The sequence below is a fragment of the Leiobunum rupestre genome, chromosome 5, assembly GCF_980474605.1.
Source record: "Leiobunum rupestre chromosome 5, qqLeiRupe1.1.hap1, whole genome shotgun sequence".
NCBI classification, from domain to species: domain Eukaryota; kingdom Metazoa; phylum Arthropoda; class Arachnida; order Opiliones; family Sclerosomatidae; genus Leiobunum; species Leiobunum rupestre.
In genome coordinates this window covers 13,603,389-13,627,065 of record NC_143388.1, presented here as the reverse complement: position 1 = coordinate 13,627,065, position 23,677 = coordinate 13,603,389, and the positions used below count along the sequence as shown (strand labels likewise).

The window sequence follows — 23,677 nt, the reverse complement described above, 5'->3', positions numbered from 1 at the left end:
TCCGGACACAATTCACGAAGTTTCCCTCCCATAATAAAAAATGTAATAAAGTATTTCGCTGCACCTCGTTTGAATCGCAATCTTTCGATTAAAAGCAACCAGCGGGTACACCTGCCTCTTTAACATTGAAGAGATACCGCCAAAGGTATTTCGTAATTGAACCCGCGACACGAGTACCACCTATAAAATACTTTATTACTTCTTTTGTTTTTTATGATTTCCGATCGGGTCACCATCTGTTTGATTTTTCCATTAATTTAAAGAGTTTAATGGGGTATAACTTACGTGGCCTTGCTTGTCCATCTCGTTGTTGGTCAGCTTGACCTTTTCGAAAGAGACGACCTGCTTACGAAGTTGTTCCCCGGTGAAAGGAGAGTCCGGGTGCATGTACAGTCGGCCCGGCGAAGGAGGGTCAGCCTTGCCCGCGACTAGCCACGATGACCGGTGGTAGGCGTAACGGTAGCGCTTGTTGTCCACCGGGACGATGTCCAGTAAAACCAGGTATCGACTGTCGGCGTCCACTCCGTTAAATGATACGCGGAGCGTTGGGAACATACGTCTATATTTAAAAAGATAATTTAAACAATTATTTCTTCGTTTGTTAATTAAGAAACAACGAAAAGTCGAAAACTAATTTGTAAAAATTCTAAATACTAATTCTTATCACAAATTTTAATCGAAATTGTGGAAATATTATCTTTAAATATTACGAAATGTTAAGGGTCGTTAAGACTATTAAATATTTCTTTTTACAATAATTGATAATTAAATTAAATATTTCTTTTTACAATAATTGAGAATTAAATTAAATATTTCTTTTAACAATAATTGAGAATTAAATTAAATATTTCTTTTAACAATAATTGAGAATTAAATTAAATATTTCTTTTTACAATAATTGAGAATTAAATTAAATATTTCTTTTTACAATAATTGAGAATTAAATTAAATATTTATTTTTACTATAATTGAGAATTAAATTAAATATTTCTTTTTACAATAATTGAGAATTAAATTAAATATTTATTTTTACAATAATTGAGAATTAAATTAAATATTTCTTTTTACAATAATTGAGAATTAAATTAAATATTTATTTTCACAAACTTTCAATAAAAAACGCTCATTTAGACCCATTGTAAATAAGTTTCACAAGCGTTCGTGTAGTTCCCGGCCAATTTCGATCACTACTTTTGTGAGAACCTTATGAAAGACATTGGCAGTGGTTTAGATCAGACGAATAGTTTCAAATCTTATGAAATCGACGTTCACGTCAATGTGATTTAAGCGAGTTGTCAAATGTGATTTAAGGCGAATGTTGTGAAATGTGATTTAAGTCGAAAGTTGTCAATATTTTTTACAAGTGTTATACAAATTTGTTACGATATGAAGAATGTACTGATGAAGTATGTCTTTGCAAATATGCCGAAGGTTTCGTCATGCGAGTTATTTCAACAACGCAACGACGTAAAGTCCCCTCGAGTCATTGACAGAAAATTTTAATTAGACCACCCAAAAGGAATGTTTTAATCTATAACACGTCGATGTCGCGCATACGAGGGATTAGTCTGTCACCCAATCAAACTAGCCTAACCTTGCAAAGGAATAGCTGTTTTGAAACTATTCGCCATTATACCGAAAAAAAAGATAATTAGTTCTGAAATATTAATTAGTGGTTTTAAATAAAGGAAATCAGTCTGGTGGTATTCATATACAATCTTAACAGTTTTACTTCATACTTTTAGGCATGACACGTTTTAAAATGGAATCACATTTAGGAATGAACGCTGTTTGCAACCTTAACAATATTAAACATGGACGCTGTTTACAACCTTAACAAAGTTATAAATGGACGCTGTTTGCAACCTTAACAATGTAAGTAATAAACGCTGTTTGCAACCTTAACTCTGTTGTACACGAACACATTTAACAACCTTAAGAAATGTTAGACACGAGCACATTTAACAACCTTAAGAAATGTTAGACAAGAGCAAATTTAACAACCTTAAGAATGTTAGACATGAACACATTTAACAACCTTAAGAAATGCTAGACACGAGCAAGTTTAACAACCTTAAGAATGTTAGACATGAACACATTTAACAACCTTAAGAAATGCTAGACACGAGCAAATTTAACAACCTTAAGAATGTTAGACATGAACACATTTAACAACCTTAAGAAATGCTAGACACGAGCAAGTTTAAAAACCTTAAGAATGTTAGACATGAACACATTTAACAACCTTAAGAATGTTAGACATGAACACATTTAACAACCTTAAGAAATGTTAGACACGAGCAAATTTAACAACCTTAAGAATGTTAGACATGAACACATTTAACAACCTTAATAAATGTTAGAGAAGAGTACATTTAACAACCTTAAGAAATGTTAGACAAGAGTACATTTAACAACCTTAAGAAATGTTAGACAAGAGTACATTTAACAACCTTAAGAAATGCTAGACACGAGCAAATTTAACAACCTTAAGAATGTTAGACATGAACACATTTAACAACCTTAAGAAATGCTAGACACGAGCAAATTTAACAACCTTAAGAATGTTAGACATGAACACATTTAACAACCTTAAGAAATGCTAGACACGAGCAAATTTAACAACCTTAAGAATGTTAGACATGAACACATTTAACAACCTTAAGAAATGTTAGACACGAGCAAAAACAACCTTAAGAATGTTAGACAAGAGTACATTTAACAACCTTAAGAAATGCTAGACATCATAAACATGAACACATTTAAGTCTTAACAATGTTAGCCATGAACTTTATCACTTAACACTCGTGCACAATTAAGTCAAGTTTAAGACCAATATGAAACATAGCAATTTGAATTATAAATTTGACTAAAAACACAACAGCATTTGAAATTCACATTTCCACCCTAAAACACTTCTGGTGCGAACAGAGCCGCAGTGAGTCCGAACCAATTTGACATGCCCGGATCGTAAGGAAATATATATGACCAGATTACGGTGTGTATATGATTTCGCCCCACCTTTTTCTAACGCCATGCCTTATAATTAATACGGATTCTCAGCGAAAACAATATTAGCCGCCTAGCCGGTGGCCTACGTACGCCTTGAGACGGGGGGGGGGGGACCATGACGTTAGGGGGGGTTGTCCCGGCTCTGTGAAAGTTGCCGAAAAATTAATTGCCCTCTTGTACCACCTTTCTCAGCCCTCGGGCCAAACACGACCTAAGTTCCCTACGCCGCTTTTTAGTTAAAATAAAAAAGTCCTAGTTGTTCTACCCTTGGCTCCTTTTTTTTATAAAAAAATCCGTCGACTTCGCCTATTAGAGATTTCGTACGCTTTTTCGTTTAATTTTAAACCATCAAAGCGTCCGACAATATACCCCTCAAAGGGGGGAATAAATTTCTTTAAATTCGTAAATATCAAAAAATGGTTCTTGTTCGACTTCTATAGCGTGTATCGTGAACTCCGTAAATGGAATTAAAATGATGTTTCGCGCCTTTTAATGGCAGTAGAAAAAAACGATTAAAATAATTACTTAATTATATTTGTTAATGTTTTCATATTCACCCGTTTCTCTTTCGCTTCAGTGGAGGTCCGCGATTGTTGTAAAAGAGCCCCAGGGGGAATTTCTTATTTCTTGATTTTTATATTGGAACGTATAGCCGTACCCGCCTATCAAAATTTTGATGAGCTCATAATAGTTTTGATTGAAAAGTCGACGTGTGATGTTATGAAAAGGGATTTAGCGCTAAAATAGATCCTATCAATTTTATTTTGCGCGGATGCTTGTCAGAATATTCAATGAATTTTTTGGGGATTTCACCGTTGCTCTAATGAGTCTCTTAAAAATTTGATAAGATTTAAATCAGGCTCCCAAGAAAGGCATAATCGATATTTAAATTAAGATTATTGAGCAAAGTATAAATAATTAAATAACTCGGACTATTGAACAAAGTATAATTCATTTAATTTTTTTAATTTAATTTAATAGACTTTTGAGTGAACTATAATTAATTAATTCGAATTTAAATGAACATATTTTGAGTGAACCATAACTAATTAATTCAAATTTAAATGAACAGATTTTGAGTGAACTATAACTAATTAATTCAAATTTAAATGAACCGATTTTAAGTGAGCTATAATTAAATAATTCGAATTCAAATGAACAGATTTTGAGTGAACTATAATTTATTAATTCGATTTTAAATGAACAGATTTTGAGTGAACTATAACTAATTAATTCAAATTTAAATGAACCGATTTTGAGTGAACTATAATTAATTCAAATTGAAATGAACACATTTTTAGTGAATTAGTATTAACATTAATTGATTCAAATTTAAATGAACAAATTTTAAGTGAATTCTTATTAATTGATTCAATTTAAATGCACAAATTTTTAGTTAATTCTTATTAATTGATTCAAATTTAATTGAACAAATGTTGAGTTAATTTTAATTAATTCGAATTTAAATGAACAAATTTTGAGTGAATTATTATTAATTCGAATTTAAATGAACAAATTTTGAGTGAATTATTATTAATTCGAATTTAAATGAACAAATTTTGAGTGAATTATAATTAATTCGAATTTAAATGAACATAGTTTGAGTGAATTATTATTAATTAGTTAATAATTATTAATAATAGATTAATTGAAATCTAATGAACAGACTTGAGTAAACGATTAAAATTTTATAAGGATTTGAGTGAACAATAATTAATTTATTAATTCAAATTTGAATGAATAAACGTTTGAATGAATTATTATTAATTAGATAATTATTATTATTAATAGTTTAATGCAAATGTAATGAATAGACTTGAGTAAATTAGAATTAATTGATTAATTAAATTTTGATAGTTTTGGGTTAACGATAATTAATTGATTAGTTAAATTTTGATAGTTTTGGGTTAACGATAATTAATTGATTAATTCAAATTTAAGTGAATAGACTTTGGAATGAACTATAATCCATTGTTTCAAATTTAAATTAATATACATTTGAGTGAACTATACGTAATTGATTCATTAATTCAAATTTAAATGAATATACTTTTGAGTGAACTATAATTAATTGATTCATTAATTCAAATTTTAATGAATACTTTTGAGTCGACTACAATATAATTGATTCATTAATTCAAATTTAAATGAATATACTTTTGAGTGAACTATAATTAATTGATTCATTAATTCAAATTTTAATGAATACTTTTGAGTCGACTACAATATAATTGATTCATTAATTCAAATTTAAATGAATAGACTTTTGAGGGAACTATAATTAATTGATTCATTAATTCAAATTTAAATTAATATACTTTTGAGTGAACTATAATTAATTGACTCATTAATTCAAATTTAAATGAATAGACTTTTGAGTGAACTATAATTAATTTATTCATTCATTCAAATTTAAATGAATAGACTTTTGAGTGAACTATAATTAATTGATTAATTAATTCAAATTTAAATGAATAGACCTTTGAGTGAACTCTTTATGTTTAACGAACTCATGAGCATAAATTCGCGCGTTAACTTTTTCACACATGTCGGAAATGAATCAACTAACGATTTCGCCTTTCCGACGGGAGAATTAATTCGAGCCTCCAAACAAAATAATATTTGCCGGCTTCGCGATATTATTGCCACAAGAGTCAGTGCCGAAGCAACAGGGTGCTGGAGAGCTTTTGTTGCCAATTCAAACAATAGATTTTTTTCGCCTTCATGGCTCATTTTCTACCCCCCGCTATTCAAGCGGGCTTTCGTAAATATTGAAAAGTTCGTGTCTGCCTTGTTTGGGCGTCGGACATTTTATTATTGTTATTATACCGTTGCATGGTTGAACAGCTGACAGCGCTAACGAGAAGAACCCGCCTCTTTAGGTTGTAAATCATTTCTGCAAAGTTAGTAAATTGAAATGTGATTGTGTATTCCGCGCGACAGTATAGTGGCGAATGGAGTGTGTCAAGCAGGTTGATTGAAATTGATTTTAAGCGTGTTTTATTTAAATTATATTTCAACATTTACGAGGAAAAACCGCCAGCGACGAAACTTCGACACATTCAACACGAAAATAGAATGCTGCCATAACCATCTCCACGTATGGAACCGTACCCAATATAAACAACTGGTTAATGACAATTTTAACCAATTATACGTAGATTACATAATAATTTGCCTTTTACTATACGGCCTAGTGTCTATAGAAGAAGGCTTTTAAAACAATTTGCAATAATTTAGGCTTTTTTCGTGTGTATACCTAATTATTAAATTAATTCGAGTAATTAAAGTTGTTTTGCCGACCGTAACCGTCGAAAACTACAGTTAGGGTATCATGAGATAGTATACCAAATGTGGGCGACCTAAGTTGAGAACTATAGATTTATATATATATATACAAACACTCATATTTATATATAATAGATTTGAAAACCTCCAATTCTTCTAAATATTTTATTTTCAATCGCTGATTTTTCTTAAATATTTGTATTTAATAGTTGTGACCGTATTTACTTTCACTAATAATTCACTTAATTTTATAATTAAAGTAAACCATTTCAATACCTAGTATTTCGTATAACCTAAGATGACTTATGTAACCACAAATACCTAATAAATTATTATAACTTAAGTAATCAGGTGTAAAAATCTTAGGTAATCACTGTAACTCACTTTGGAAAATCAATGGAAATTAAAAAAAAATTCGAAATGACTGATTTTTGGAAAATATTCTATTGTCAGGTGTAAAAATCGTAGGTAATCACGATTATTTCAGAAAATCAATAGAAATTACCGCAAGATAGCGATAATTTAACTATAAAACCGTATAATTATCCGTAAATAAATGAACACTTCACAAAGCGTAATTTCCGGATTAATTTTTTTGGGCGAAATTATTATTTTATTGGCGCGTATTTTTTCCTATACAAGAACAGAAAGTTTTTAGGAACGTTCGTGTGGGAAGAAAATGAATATTTTCATTCTCACGGGTGTTCCGTTTTAATTGGGTAAAAGGCGAATGTCTCATGCAGGACTGCCACGCGCACCCGATTCTCGTTAAGAACGGAGAATCTTTCTGGGGATGTAGGAGTCACGAGCGCGCCGTAAAAGATATAAATCTGCTCCCTCTGCTTGTTAAACATCTTCATATTTCATGACATCCGTAGCTGCTAAGGCGGTCAGCTTATCTCGCTCTCGGGTGCCCTTAGGTTACTATTATTGTTTTTCTTACTCGACTAATTTGGCATCATTCTTGAGATAGGAAGCTCTGTCTATTATAAATCTCTCTAATTGTGTTGTTTTAGACTTAGCTCGGCAAATTTTGACGTTTTCCTAAATTACCGGGTAATTCCGTACAGCTATAGTAATTTCAATGTGTTTCGTAATATTTAAACCCCCAGATATATTATTTATAATAATTTACGGCTAAATTTTTTCCCATAATCAATATAAAGTTAGAAATTGAGCTGATTTGTGGGCATAGTAAATTTCAAATTATGTGAATTAGTATTGAAAAATTTTAAGATAATAACTTTACTTCGTGTTGTTCGAAATATTATTTAAAGATTTTTTGTGGCTTACTAAATTTATTATATCGAGTAAAAAAATATTTTAAAACGTTTTTCAAGAGGTATATAAAATTATATGAATTTTTAATTTACTACAAATTTGTAATTATTAAAGATAAGTGATTTTTAAGGTTTGAATTTTAACTATAAAATAAAAAAAATTTACTAATGTATCCCAACTCGTATTTCTTGCAATGCACAAGCTGCTTTAGCTTGAAACCACTTTTAAAAGCGCATACTTTCGGTGGCGTGGTGCTTAGAAGTTATTTTAAATCCTAATCTGTATAAATACAACATTTATTGCAGTTTATAAACTGAAATAAATGTTGCATTTTCTATAGCATAATAGCACCTATCTTAAAATAAAATTAGCTATCTCGAATCCTTATAGCACTCTCAATCAGGTGTTCAAATCTTAGGTAACATTGGAAATCACTGAAAACCTTTGAAGAATAACTGAAAATCACCGAAAAATTGTATGACAATAGTAGAAATCACCGAACGGTTGTGGGAATTTAATTAAACTCACCGAAATATTTTGTGACATTAGTTGAAATCACCGAAAGGTTGTGGGAAATTAATTAAACTCACCGGAAAATTGTATGACATTAGTAGAAATCACCGAACGGTTGTGGGAATTTAATTAAACTCACCGAAATATTTTGTGACATTAGTTGAAATCACCGAACGGTTGTGGGAAATTAATTAAACACACCGGAAAATTGTATGACATTAGTGGAAATCACCGAAAGGTTGTGGGAAATTAATTAAACTCACCAAAAGATTGTGTGAAATTAGTGGAAATCACCGAAATATTGTGTGATATTAATGTAAATCACCAAATAATGGTGTGCTTATTAATAGACATCACCGTACAATTGAGGGAAATTAACGGAAATATAAATTATAGAACCATTTTCAAAAATCAGGCTTTACAAACCTTTTCAAGTGACTCTAAACCAAAGTATCGATATAGAAGGCAATAAATTATCTTTCTTCTTTGAGACAAGCGATTGCAGAAGTAAACCGCGAGGGTAAAAACGAGAATTTATTGTATTAGTGGTACATGGAATTGCGTACTTCCGCGCGATATATTTGCGGGCCCGAGCGGCGTCGGTTACCCGATACGGCGGCGACGACTCGAAATGTTCGTCGCAAGATGTTCGCGAATTTCGTGTTCGCTATTTAAAGACGGACATCTCTCATTTTTAAAGGCTCTTTCTTCGCTGTTTCTTCGAGAATGTATTCTCTATTTCTCGTGCTAATAATACACCACGTAACCCTTGCTTTTGCAGCGGTAGAGCTTCGTAAAACCCTATCTAGCACACTGATTTAGTGAGATTTGCGTGGTTGACGAGTGTAAAACTGTAAAACCCATCGCTAGAGAATTTTACTCGTTGTTTTGCATTTTATCTTTATACAGGCGAGTTGTAGCTTACGTCGATGATGTCTGGTCTATTTTGGGTTTGTCAACGTGGTGCGCAAAATAAGTTCGCTACTCGGCCTGTTTTGTGATTTACCCTACGTTACGAGAAAAGTATCATGGAAATGAAACGTGTATCTTTGCAGGATCGACGCGGATTAAGTTAAGCGCAAATTTCCACAAACATAATCCAATTCACTTAAATAAGTAAAATGTTAAAATTACTGTTTAAACGGAAGCCTGTTAAGATACGCTTTTCAAGCGAATAAAATTAGCAATATAGTTTACGAGTTATTTTAAGTTTTAGCTCTTGAAATTTGTTTAGGGTTTAGTTATTTTCATAATGGTAGGGTTTAGTTATTTTCATTATGGAATATTCCACCTATTCGCGTAATTTATCACTCTTTACAATGCAGTCCATAGGTGGTTCTTATTAACTTAACATTTCGTATATACTATTGACGGCTTTTAAAATTCATTTTGCGCGTGAAAATACCTCGACACGTTATGGTCAAAAAAGCACGCAAAAAAGGCTGTGTGCCCAAGACATGTACCTGTAGTGTCGCGCGCTAAAACGTCATTTCAAAATCCGTCAATTCTCCACCACTCTCCCCCTATTCGACTTTCCGTTGCTACGCAACTCTTTTTGAAAATTTTAATGTTTAGGCTTATTTTCTCTTTTCGGTGTTATAGTCGCGAGCCAAATTTCCCGCACGTTACTGATGAGTCTAAAATAGGACGAAACCGGTCTGCCGTTGGACGAATAACATTAGCAAGATAGCTAGGTAAATGAATATTTTTTCGTAAGAGGTATCTTATATACTTATGGTTTTAGTTCCGCCTACTAACAAGGAGACGACCCGAGGTGATAATCACCGATTGGGTTCAAACTCGGGTAAAGTGTACACCTCCATGTACCTTAAAAAAGCCTGCGAGGCAAAAGTTGCTACGGGCTTTCGTTTTGCCTTGGCAACCGAAAACGTTTTTGACAACATGATTTGGAATTTTTTCATTGAAAATAACATGGGAATCTGAAGGATTTAAAACCTTTTAAAAAATGATTTTTTTTTAAATTTCAAAAACTTTAAAAAAACAATTTAAATTGATTTTAAAAATTTAATTTAATCAAGTTTAAATGCAATTTGCTCAATTGGGGGACCCTTAAAATACTTCAGATTCCCATTTTATTTTCAATAGAAATAATTCCGAATCATGTTGGCAAAAACGTTTTCGGTTGCCATGGCAAAACGAAAGCCCGTTGCAACTTTTCCCTTGCAGGTGTTTTAAGGTACATGGAGGTGTACACTATACCCGAGTTTGAACCAAATCGGTGAATATCACCTCGGGTCGTCTCCTTGTAAGTCTGAATATGTAGTTTTAAATTTCAAATCGAAACAAGTTTTCCATTTCAAATTTTATTTGTGACATAATTTTGCGTTCTTTTAAATTTTGTAAAATATGAACTACGTTCCAAAATTCTGAAATCTTACTTTTATGGTTCGCTTAACTGCCCAAGTAAATTAACCCACAACATGTAGACGTTGTAGACACTCCCTTTAGAGATACCAAAATGGGTTTATTGCTACAGACATAGAATGCCGATTTGCAGTGAAAGTTGGCGCCATTTCTAATCTATACATTAAAGGCCTCAAAACGTCATTCGACTAGCCAACGGAAAAAATATTTTTATCGTGAGATAATTTCAAAATATTCTTAAAGGAATTTGGGGCAATACCTAATTACCTCCCCTCAATTTTCTAACCACGTGTTTACGTAGTATGAACTACAATGGTTTGGACTAATTATCTCACTATAAGTATCCCCGCTGTGGTAGTGCTAAAACCATGTACCTCATTATTAAGAAATTGTATTTGAATAAATGTACAAACTATAATGAAAATAATTAATTTATAGTTCGGATATTGTTGTTTATTTGTTAATTAAGGGTGCATTTAAAAAATTAACACTAAATATGAAACAATAAAGGTTTCAAGTGATAAAACCTTTTCAGGGCGGGCACGCTTCCTCTAATAGAAGAATTGGGTGTTTCTACTATCGTTCTAGACTAGCGCCATGAGCGAGAAAAAAGAGAAGCTATGGCGCACCCTAAAGGGTTCTACTCCCTTTAAAGGGAGTATAAAATATTTAGTTCGATGGTATATCATCGATTTTTTTCAATTTATCCGCTATGAACGCTGTTGATTTATTTTTAGGGTAAAATGTCTGTAGAAGCTTCTGTTCCTACTGTGTTGCGCTACTTTCCCGCAAGCTTAGTGGAAAAGATAATTTCTTCAAATTAGATTATGCTAAGCAGCTCACAGTGTTAACTTGCGGAAATCTCCTATCGTACTACACAGGGACGTAGATGAGTGTGAAATAAAGATTTTAAATGAAAATTCTGCCCCCACGATTGCTATCCCTAATTTAAAAAACTATATATACAGGGTGTTTCAAATGGTTATGCAAAAATTTGAAGGAGTTGTAGGGGGTGAGTTGAGAAGTATGCCTGGTTTTTTCCCATTTTCCTGAGATGAGTTGAAAGAGCGACAGAGAGCTTCAAAGTGTGGCCTACTAGCCCCTGGAAGTTGGCTGCAACCAGCGCAAAACCAAGCAGCCGGGAAACGCGAACATTAGGGTTTGGGTTCGTGTGATATTTAAAAAAGGACTTTGTAAACCAATCGAGGTTACCAGCGTAAAAAAGGAAACTTAAACAGTATTTAAAGTCCCTGCTGCTTGGTTTTGCGCTTGTTGCAGCCTACTTCCAGGCGCTAGTAGGTCACACTTTGAAGCTCTCTAGTGCTCTTTTAACTCATCGTAGGAAAATGGGGGAAAAACAGGCACACTTCCTAACTCACCCCCTACAACTCCTTCAAATATTTGCATAACCTTTTGAAACACCCTTTATTTATGCTCCCTGGGCATCAAAGAAAACCAAGATATGTAACGTAAAACTCAGTACTAGCTTGAAACATACGTCTGCAAAGCGTTGCGGAAGCCTAGACGTTCCCGTTCGTGACGTCTGGAATTTAACCTCACTAATACCTTCATTAAATCGACAGAAACTCGCGTTGGAAGTCACATTTTTGATAAGGTAATCCGTCGAGCAGCAGCGCGATAAAAAGGAGGTTGTAAGCGACAAAAAGAGAAACTGAATGTTGAACACGGTAATTTGCGGCATCACTTAATACTTAAAAGCATTTTTATAACATCCCCATTGCCAAATTACTGGAATTTGAGTGAAAGAAAAAAACGTTTCGAAATAAAAAAAAATATGAAGACGTTCGCCGGCATAAATTATAGGGGGAGCCACCGGAGCTCAGTGATCAAGAACTGGTATTACGTTTTAACGATAATGTCTATTCTTTGACCGTCCGCCGGGCCCAACCTCTTTCGAACCCTTATACAGCGCCTCCACTCTGACTATAGTCCCGAAGGGGAGAGTGCCGTAGAAAGTTACCCAACCGCAATCGCCACGGTTTATGTGCCGTGACGACGTTGAATTAGACAAGAAATTAACCAAGAATTTAGACGAATGTAAAATGTTGCTTAAGTGAGTTTGATGTTTTACTATAGATTAGAGTGTGCGCGCGGCGGATTGATTTAACTATAAAGACTGGTTTTCATTTAGGCAAAAACGCCACGACGGTGTACGTAGACGCGAAAAATTTCCGTTAGGCCTAATGCAATATTTTTGCGTCCACTCTCACCGTTGTGGCGTTTTTGACCTATTGAAAACCAGACTTTAATGTTCCTATTTTGGAAATATTAATAATCTTGAGGGTTTTTAAAGTGATTCCGAGTCCAGATGCAATTATTTGTAAATTGTTTAGACTATAAGAATTATTTAAAAATTAAATCTTTAACAAAGGAGTCTCATGGATAATATAACACTTTTTATTACTAAGAAGCGAGGCGTTAGTCACTTTAGTAATCAGGTGTACAAATCGGAGGTAATCACGGGAAATCACTTAAGAAAATCACTGGAATTCACGGAGAGTTATGATTAATCACTGGAAATCAACGAATTATTTTTGAAAATCATTAATCAGCTCTAAGGTGTACAAAGATTTTACGAGTGACTAACCCCTCGCTTAAAAGTGTTATATTATCTACGAGACTCAATTTTTAAATATTTATATACCATGGATTTAAAAGGTTTTAAAATTTTTATAGCTATTTTTAAATTTACTCGTTTCAAGTTTATATTTCACAAAATAATAAAATAATTTGAGACTTGAAATTTGACTAGATAAAAGTCTAGCACGTCGCAAAAGTGGCGGCATCCCTAGAATAATTGCTGAACTATTAATTTAATAGTTGATTTTGTTAAAGGGGAGGATCTTAGCTTTAAAATTTCTCCTTCTACGTCCCTGTCTAGATTTCAAAAGGTTTACGAGCGCGAGATACCTCGAATTTTACAGTGATCATGCAAATCGCGCGTGCCAAGATCTTTCTAATAAAGCTCTGTCTTCTGACGTAAGAGAAACATTTTAACAAGTTGGCTCAGACCAAAAGTTATTTCTAAAATTAACTATTAGCAAAGCTCTAGAGAATCTAGAAACTATAGTCTGCTAGCAATGAATCTAGAGGTAGTTTAGTTACTAAATTCTGTCCGTTGTGATAGGAATAGGCGATAGCATAAATTGTTTTGGTCTTAGCTAACTTGTTAAAATGTTCCCGGAAATTCGTCATAGCACTGCCAACTTCTATAACGTGCTAAAGCGATCGGGGTTGGTCGTGGTCAAAACATAGGGGCTGCTTCACTAAGATAAAGTTAGAAACGTGTTTAATTTTTTTTACAATTTTCTAGTCAGAGACTTAACATCACTATTAAGTTTAACAAATTAATCTTTAATTTTAAAAAAGTATAAATATTTCAAAACGTATTTTAAGTAATGAAGCTGGAAGTCGCTTTCAACTGTAAACTTTAAAGCAATTTTATAACCACGTGACCATTTTTAAACGTTTCTACCGTTTGATGGCGCTCAAATGTTTCCCGAAAGAAATTTTACCCTTATACCTGGCAATTTACGCTATCGCCTATTTGCATTAGCTTGAATCTATAGTGTTTTACCTATTAGCAACAAACACAAGGAGAACGCAGCTATAGCCTGTAAACACGCTAACGCAGTGTTGTGTATAAATTTCATTGGACGAGCCTTTACGCTAAACGTTTCACGGAAAGGGGGAAGACAATTTCCGAATTTTCCCCTTCCGACGGCAGCAGGCGCTAAAGCGTCTAACCAATGAAAAATGTACGACTTTCGACGGGTTGCGTTCTCTTTGCGTGGGGTGCTGTGTTTGTTGCTCCTATGTTTTACCAATCTAAACACCGGTTTATTGAAACTGAGTCCGTAAATAATCTGTATCCATGCTGTATTTTTACACAATTTTTCAAATTAATTTTCAAACAATATTTCGTTCTTGTTTTCAATTAAATGCTTTATATATTGGAGCAATAAATACAAGAAGATGACACGGTATATCTCTAGACCACCCCGAAGTCACCGCGAATTTTTCCCATAACGCGGTGACCCTAATGATAATCTCAGTGGGTGGGCACTCCGCAACATGTCTAATGTGTCCTAATGAGCGTGTCCTGGCTCTTTCATGTGACGGACGCCGGAGAGAGAGAGCGATTCAAATCTGGGTGTCGCGAGCGGTAGAACCCCGACCATAAGGATCAACTGCGCCATTTGCCCAGACTACCGGACAGTACCCCACCAACGTAAACGCGTAGACTCTACCCAATTACAGCCAATCAACGCGCTACTGGTTAATCTTGACCCTCGATTCCATCTGATCCGGAAGCGTACCAATTCATCTCCTAGGATGGCCCGTATATTATTTCTCTCCAGTCACAAAAGGTCGCGTTGTACGAAGGGGCGACACCAGAAGGAGCTGCGTGTCATGGATTCGACTAATGTTTTTATAATTTAGCGCGCTTTTCACATTTCGTATCGAAAGTAATTGTCCCAAGACGTGGTTGACGGGGGTTCAATTAAGATTTGGACCAACAGCGTTTAATAGCGAAATTTAATTGGTTAATTCGGGAGTCGATTTCTCTTTTGGCATTAATTTGTCCGGTTAGATTTGTCGGTCGCGCGTGACATGTTCAACTAAAGTTTTGGTTTTGGGATCGAAGCTCGCTGGAGCTCGAAATTAATTAGTATCGTGACAAAACGCAATTTGTGGAACCATATTAATAGGGGCTAATTACAATGCACCGTAAAGGCGTTAAATTATGGATGGTAATTATTTTTAATTACAGGAATATACTCTTCCCAATACACATTATAGTTTCCGATTCTATAAATGATTTCTCGTGAAGGGTATATTTATGGTTTTCTTCTAAAGATTTAGTGGGAGCTCTAACAGGATTGCCACATTCAGATTCAAATCCCCTGATTTTTCCAGGTAAATTTTCCCTGATTTATTTTGTGCCAAAAGTGTGTGTTTTTTTAACCTATTTAACAAAATATTTCCTATTTGGGACCGAAATTAAATTCCCTGACATTTCCTTGATTTTTAGACCCATATTAAATTTCCTGACCTTTCCAAGTACTGTATCAACCCTGATTTAATGTATTGGGGGATTAATTGACTGCGAACACGATATCAATTCCAGGGTATATAAATTTTGAGTGTTAAATGTACGGTATTCTAACGCATGATCCAATATGTTACGACCTTAAGGTCGAAGGGTCAAACGAGGAAAAATATTTGAACTGAGCATATGAAGTGATTTACACCAAACGTGTGGCATACGTATCGCTTTTTCCCCAGCGATACAGTGAAAGAGAGCACTCACGCGCCATCTACTGTCAGAAAAGAGAAATGCTTATGATATAATTGACGCTAGCATAAACTCTATTTATGTCTTTTTCAACTTGTTAAAAGGTTCCACGCGCGTCTTGATATTTTAGCGTAAATGTGCTCGAGCGTTTTCGCGTGAGCTCCCTAAATTTAAAGTATAGGTATAATTATATTCTTGATTCTATATTGTTATACAATCCATTCTGACTCACGATAAAAAAAATATATTGTTAATTTACAAAAATATATAACACATTTCGGAGCAGTTTTAAATTTAACACCGGCTTTAAAATATATTGTACTAATCTTTTCCCACGAGCTTGGGCGAGCAGAATCTTAAATTGTTAAGTCGTTGTTTAACAACATAATTTTTATCAGAAATAAATTAATCTTAATAAACTAAAATATAAAATTTGTTGTACTTTTAGCGTGGAAAATTTCCGTAGTAAAACTGTTTAGTTTACTTTTGACAGGGTTGCCACAATATTCTCAGATTCAAAGTCCCTGACTATTCCCTGAAAATTTTTAAGGCCAAAATTAGACAGTTTTTAACTTTCACGTTTATCAAAAGTTAATAAATTTAATAAACTTATATTTAAGTACAAAAGTGATTTCAACGTTAAAAAACTTTCAAGGATCTAAATAATAATAACAGAATTTGCCATAGATCTAGAGTAAAATTACCTTAAAAAGTGTCAAAATAAAACTGAATTCCCTGACTTATCCCTGACTTTTTACAAATTCTTAAAAATTCCTGACCTTTCCCTGACTTTTTAGGGCAATTTTTAAATTCCCTGACTTTTCCCTGATTTCCCTGACACGTGGCAACTCTGTTTGATTCTATAAGGCTTTTATAAAGATAGTTATTTTTTAACTTGTAACATTTAAAAAAAAAAAGTTTTTCTTCCAAATTCGTGATATCGACTTTAATCGTATATTTCCAAATATTATCAGTTGCGAAGGTGTAGCCGGTTCAACGATGACAGATAAAGCATATGTTTTTAAAGAACGTGACTATACTAAAAAAATTATCGAATAGAACACAAAATTTAGGGTTTTGTAGAGAATTATGATTCATCACGTTTTTCAAATTTTTATTTATTTAAAAGAAATATTATTTCTCGAACTAGAGCATTTCAGCAATGTTTTTATATAGAAGTGGTGGCGCCAATAAATATTGTTGGTGCCCTTTTGATTACCACCCCTAGACGAGCCCCAAATAAAATTAGTTTGCGGCTGCCTCAACGTCTACAATTGGGTCTTTGATCTCATGACTTCACATCCCAACCAATATTACATCGTTTTAAAACGATTTCTAATATAAGACAGAATCTTGTACCATTATCGTGCCATATTTTGGTTGGATTTTAGGTATAGTAAAAGAATGGTCTTAATTAAAATGGTTGAAGGTATAAAATATTAATTTATCGAATTTCTTTCAAAAGTAACGTATCTCGATTTGCTAGACTTTTGCTCTCACGTAGTACAATCTTAAAGGGTAACATAATCTTATATCGAATTTCTTTCAAAAGTAACGTATCTCGATTTTCTAGATTTCTAATCTCGTATAGCAAAATCATTTATAAAATTAATTAAAAAGTAACTTATTTTGATTTGCTAGATTTACGCTTTCACGTAGCCTAATCTTAAAGGGTAACATTATCTTATATCGAATTAATTTCTAAAGTAACGTATCTCGATTTTCTAGATTTCTACTCTCGTGTAGCCTAATCTTAAAGGGCCACGGAATCATTTGAAAATTCCGACCCGAATTTCAATATCCGACCAATAAAATTACGGAGATAAGCGTGGGAAATTATCAATATTCAAACGTTACAGTGTCCCTTTAAGAGTGTTGTAAGTAAAAACTAAAAACACTTACCGTCCAGATTTCGTGATGATCATTTCGGTACCCAATTCGTTAAACTTCTCCCAAAGATCCTTGTTTTCGAGCATGCAGTCGGAGCGCTGGAGCAGCAAACTATTGCAGCGCGGCTTGAGTCCGGCGGCGTACGGGTTGTGCGACGATTTCCCGCTGCCAGATTTGCTTTTTCCCGATGAACGGCTCGGCTTCTCCGGCGACTTGGTCTCCGCGGAGGGCCCGGTGTTCGTCTCGTCGACGGAGGCCGGCCGGCTCGACGAAGTTTCGTCCGCGTCGGAGGCGGTCGTCGGGTCGGTCGGCGGCGGGCTGCCGTCTCCAGCCACGCTCGTGGCCGACGACCCGATCTCGGCGCATCCTTCGGACGATGGCGTGAGGCGGCCGATGTCAACGATCTCGACGTCATCCGTAGATTCCATTGAATCTTCCGATGCGTACCCTGGTTAACACCAAATTTATCAATATTGTTTTTATCTTATGCGGTAAATTTATTGGCCTTTCGTATTTTTATTTGCGTTTCATAATTTTATTTGCGTTTCGTAATTTTATTTGCGTTTCGTAATTTTATTTGCGTTTCGTAATTTTATTTGCGTTTCGTAATTTTATTTGCGTTTCATAATTTTATTTGAGTTTCATATTTTTATTTGCGTTTCATATTTTAATGTGCGTTTCATATTCTTATTTGTATTTTGTGTTTCTATTTGCGTTTCATATTTTCATGTGGTCTTCAAATTTTCATGTGCGTTTCATATTTTTATTTGCGTTTCATATTTTTCATCTGCGTTTTATATTTTTATTTGAGTTTCATATTTTTCATTTGCGTTTCATATTATATTTGCGTTTCATATTTTTCATTTGAGTTTCATATTTTTCATTTGCGTTTCATATTTTTATGTGAGTTTCATATTTTTCATTTGCGTTTTAAGCATCTTCAATACTAAAAATCATTAACATAATAAATTCTGAAACACTTGTGTTAGAATCACCAAAAAATTGATAAAACTATTATGTAACTTAGTTAAAATTAAATGTTTTATAAAATCCTTTTACTATTTAACTATTTCATTTAAATATTTATATTTTATGTTAAACATCTTTGAAAAGCAATTAAAAATTAATACCAAATTATTTAAGATTTTTTATTCTTCTGTATATATTTAGGATAATAAAGATCATTTACCAGAAATAAAAACCATTATCATTATAAATTGTTAGTCATTGGACATCAACTACAAAGAAGGGTTAAAATGGTGAAATTAAGATAAAATGTATATCATTAATCTTAATGTAGATTAATTAATATAACCTGTATTAATTAAAGATTCTATAAAATGTGAAAAAAAATTCAAATGAAAAATATTTATTATTTATTTATTTTAAATAATATATTATATTGAAACTTTACCATAATATTTCTTTAATGCAGAATATGTGAACTATCTCATTATATTTCACTTTTAAATAACCTAATTTTAATCTAATATATATTTTAATTTAAGTCTAATATAAATAATAATGTAATGGGATTATGGTACTGTATATTTAAATAAAATAAATAAATAATATTTTTTTATTCTACAAAATAATTTATAAATATAGGTTAGCGAATTAGTTTTACAATATATTTCAAATTGATAAATAGTTGTTTATAAAGCAATCTAAACAATTTTAAAAAGTGTTTTCGTTTTAAAGTTTCAATCGCTTAATCCCAGAACTTTGATAACGTAGTTTTTGACATTTCCTTAAAATTTGGTATTTTAGTTTAGGTTGTGTAAAAGAAAAACATGTTTTAAAATCTAAATCCAAATTATTTTATCGGAACTTGTTTCCCCTTTTCGTGGCAAATAAATTTGGTGTGAAATCTACGATGAGAAGATCAGGTTGGCCTTTTTAGTTTATCCAATATAGATAAATTGCGAATCCCCCTTAAAAGGTCAAGGGGTCATTGTCTGCGCTACGGGCTCTCTGCGCCCTCCATAAAGCCAATAGGGTTCAATAGCATTTACTGTTCTTTGCCATATTTGACCCAGTGTAAAGCATTCTATCGTATTTGTAAAAATAATACCGACTATAAATATAATTATTTAATTTATATAAATAAATTATTTTTTAATTTTTAAAATTATCATTACTAAGAACTACTGTGAAAATATTTAGACGAAATATTTTAACAAATTACTGTTAATTATTTGTATAGTAGTCAACATTTTAAATGGGTATGACATCCTAGAAAATGTGCATTATTTGAATGTATCTATGTTGTCCTTATCACCAAGTTACCCTTAGAGACTTTGAACTCGCCGTAATTGGCTGTAAAAACGGCACTGTACCGCTAAAAATGGTACCCTTTTGTTATACTTGCGCAAAATGTGCCCAGAAAAATATTCACAATGAGTTAATGGCTTTATGCTGCCTAGAGCTATGTCCCCATTGACTTTAGTACCATAGGAAAGTACCCTATAGTAAAGATATCTTTTAAAGACAGTAGTTTGAGAAGAGGTCCTAAACTCGAAAGCTTTGCAGATTTTGAAATTCAAATAAATATCTTATGAACCATGTAGTATCAGTCACAGTCATTTGTTTTAATTCATATTATTATATTTTTAACCATAGTCAATAAATTTTACTAATATGATAATAGTAATTAATTACATTTAACACTATTTAGGAATATGCTTAAGTTGTTAAAATTCTTGGTAAGTCATTATAGTTAACAGTATTTAATTAATTACCTTCAGTTTGATATCATTGTTGCTATATTTACAAATGGTTTTCGAAATATTTTATTTCTACCCACTAATAATAAATTTTGAAAAAGTAAACTTATATATAATATAACCTTGTATAACCTTTTGATATTAATTTTATAAATGTTTGATCATATTGAAATACCTCTTTGATAATAATTTAATACCTTTTTGATCATATTGAAATACCTCTTTGATAATAATTTAATACCTTTTTGATAATACTTTAATACCATTTTGATAATAATTTAATACCTTTTTGATAATAATTTATTACCTTTTTGATAATGATTTAATACCATTTTGATAATAATTTAATACATTTTTGTTAATAATTTTAAACCTTTTTTGATAATGATTTTATGATTTTTGTTAATAATTTTATACCGTATGGATTTCAAACTCTACTTTAAATTATACAAATTAAGCGAAACTAATCTCAAAATGAACTCGCTTTAAAACGGCAAAAAATGGTCTTCCTACCTGGATTGCGTTTGTAGGGTGGACAAGGAGGTTCGTCCAGGGCGGTCTGGGACGGCGGAGAGGTTCCGGCTTGTTGAACGGTGTCTTGGTTGAGCGGAGGTCCCGCCTTGGACATGATAGCGGCGATGGAGAAATCGGTGGCCCTGTTGGGTGTCCCATGGGTGGCCCTGGTCTGCGGGCGGCGCAAGACGGTATTGGTGGTGGCGGTCGGCGGGCTTTCGGGGGATCGGCCGCTCATGCCGACCTCTTGCAGCAATTCTCCTGACACCGAGACCAGCATGGGAGAGCGCGGATCGGCGCGCATCGATTCCTCTCGGCTGCGATGGTGTGTCCGCGATAGTCAGTTGTCTTTCGCCGGATGAGAACGGCGAAGTAAAGCAATTTCTTTCCTTAGCCTTCTACGCGAACCATAAAATTTAGTCTTCCCAATCTGTTTTCCCGTAAAAATCTAAAAACTCTTTTCTTCCGACCCCGCGTAGGGATAAAATTAGCCGCGTCCGCCGGCTTAATGTCCTCGGAGACGCGTTAATAGTATTAATTATAATAGACGCGTTTCGCCGAGGCTTAGCGCGGAAGGTACGGGTATATTTCGATGATGTAAATACGACGGGCGTATTTTTTTAAACGTGCCGCTGTTCGGCGCGATAGTCGGTGAAGTTACGCAGTGTGCCCACCTTCGCGCGCCTGTCTCGATTCGCGTCCAGGCGCGCAATAGGTGGCAGCACGGGATCGTTGCTCTTCGTAGCGGAGCCGAGGAGAGAGCCTTTCCCTTCTGCTTTTCCCCACCGTAGTTTCGCGTCAACGCTAGTAGCGGGGATACCAGTTTCGGCGGGAGTATTTGCAGCTCCTCTCTTTAGAATATTATAGTTCCGACCCCGCGCTCCTCGATCTTTCTAGTTGGGTTGGCTCGCCAGTCTGGGAATGGTCGCGGGGATCAGGGCGGAGTTTAGGACGCTGCTCCCCGACGCCCTAGCTTCGCCGCTCACTTTTTCCATCGCGATATTTCGATACAGACTGCGGCGACTTGGAAAGCTTGAGATATAAATAAAACCGTGCCTTCGAATGGCGGCACGAAATGAGATCTATTGCGTCCTTGCGCGTTCGCCCGACGTCGACGGTGCCGTTGACTGACGCTCTTTCCGGCTGCACCGACTATAGTCGGGTTTAGCGGTGGGCAGTGCCGACCTCCCGGGCTTCGGTCCATTTTGTTTTCTTTAGCGCAGGCTCCCAGCCATCCGTGTCTGGAGTATTTTTTTGACTGGTCAGATTAACGACCTGGCGTTAGAGATTTGATGTAGATTTGTTGGCTACTATGTTATTCAGTTACCAGTGAGACGCCTTGTGTTGAGGCTGTTTATAATGCACCGTACTTCAACGCTCCCCTTTTCTTTGCGTTTTAATGCCAAATTATACATTGTTTTTTTGTACCGTGCGAAAATAAATTTTGTTGGAGCTGCTATATTTTGGTCAAGGTGTTACTGTTAAAACACCTTTGAACTGGGGAATATATGTCTAACCCACGGTGTTAAATACGTCATTATATAGGGTGTTTTAAAAGGTTATGCCTGTTTTTTCCCCATTTTCCTACGATGCGTTAAAAGAGCGCCAGAGAGCTTCAAAGTGTTGCCTACTAGACCCTGGAAGTAGGCCGCAACTATCGCAAAACCAAGCAGTGGGGAAACGCGAACATTAAGGTTTGGGTTCCTGTGATAGGTAAAAAATGACTTTGTAAACAAATCGAGGTAACCAGCGTAAAAAGAGTAAACTTAAAAAGTATTTAAAGTCCCTGCTGCTTGGTCTTGCGCTTGTTGCAGCCTACTTCCAGGGGCTAGTAGGTCACACTTTGAATCTCTCTGGCGCTCTTTTAATTCATCGTAGGAAAATGGGTATGAAACAGACATACTTCTCAACTCACCCCTTGAAACTCCTTAAACTTTTTGCATACTTTTGAAACACCCTATATAACAACAGATTTATATTTTTATTTACATTTATTTTAATACCAGTAGTAATTCACTAAATTAGGTAAATTAAATTGAATTAACCAAACGGTTCTAATTTTGGAAACCTAAATAAACCACATGTAATTCAACTACTTCACGATTGGTGGGCAGAATGACTACCTGTTTATGTTGATAGCGATAAATACCAGTTAAAATGCATGTTGGGTCTCAAATTTCAACATAAGGAACTCTAGAACAAAGTCTCTATTTAAAATAGTCGTTTCAACTTTCAATTGGTCTTCTTATCAAGCAATTACCACGATAAAAATTATCATCACCGTTGCGTGAAAGTTACGCGCAGCGCCGAATTCTATAGCGGCGGAAATGTGAGCTTCATAATCAAGTTTTATAAGTTTCAACGGGTCTTATTCGAATTCAAGCCAAACTAACCTAACACAACCAAATTTAGATTAAGTGATTAAATATATTTAACCTGAATTAACCAATGAATGCGCACTATTTAATAACATCACCGGCTAGCCAAGAGCGGGCCTGGGCCATGATAAGACCATAATTGGCGTGCCCAAAGAGAACAGTGACGGATTAGTTTCAACTCTGGCCCATAAGCTTTAGTTTAGGGCCCCTCTTATGACCTTCCTCTAATCTCGTCTCGGGCCCCTCAATTTTGTATTTTATCTCGTGCTTCTAGTGTTAAACCTACTTATCCTATTTGTAGGATAATTAAGGATTCCATTTTCCTGTATGCCGATTTAAATAGACCAGAATCTAGGTTTAAAAAATTATAT

General features: G+C 34.3%; 1 protein-coding gene across 1 annotated transcript in view; it reads right to left on the bottom strand.

Annotated features, from left to right (window-relative positions):
* The window catches only part of LOC149943593 (uncharacterized), a 43,405-nt gene extending 21,921 nt beyond the window's left edge, over positions 1-21,484 (bottom strand). Inside the window, exons 1-3 of the mRNA XM_090175420.1 lie at positions 20,929-21,484; positions 17,702-18,137; positions 286-559 (exon numbers count right to left, since the gene is read on the bottom strand). Coding sequence (XP_090031546.1) covers positions 286-559; positions 17,702-18,137; positions 20,929-21,232 — 1,014 coding nt within the window. The 5' untranslated portion in view covers positions 21,233-21,484. The remainder of the gene's footprint in view (positions 1-285; positions 560-17,701; positions 18,138-20,928) is intronic.
* Positions 21,485-23,677: the final 2,193 nt, after the last annotated feature.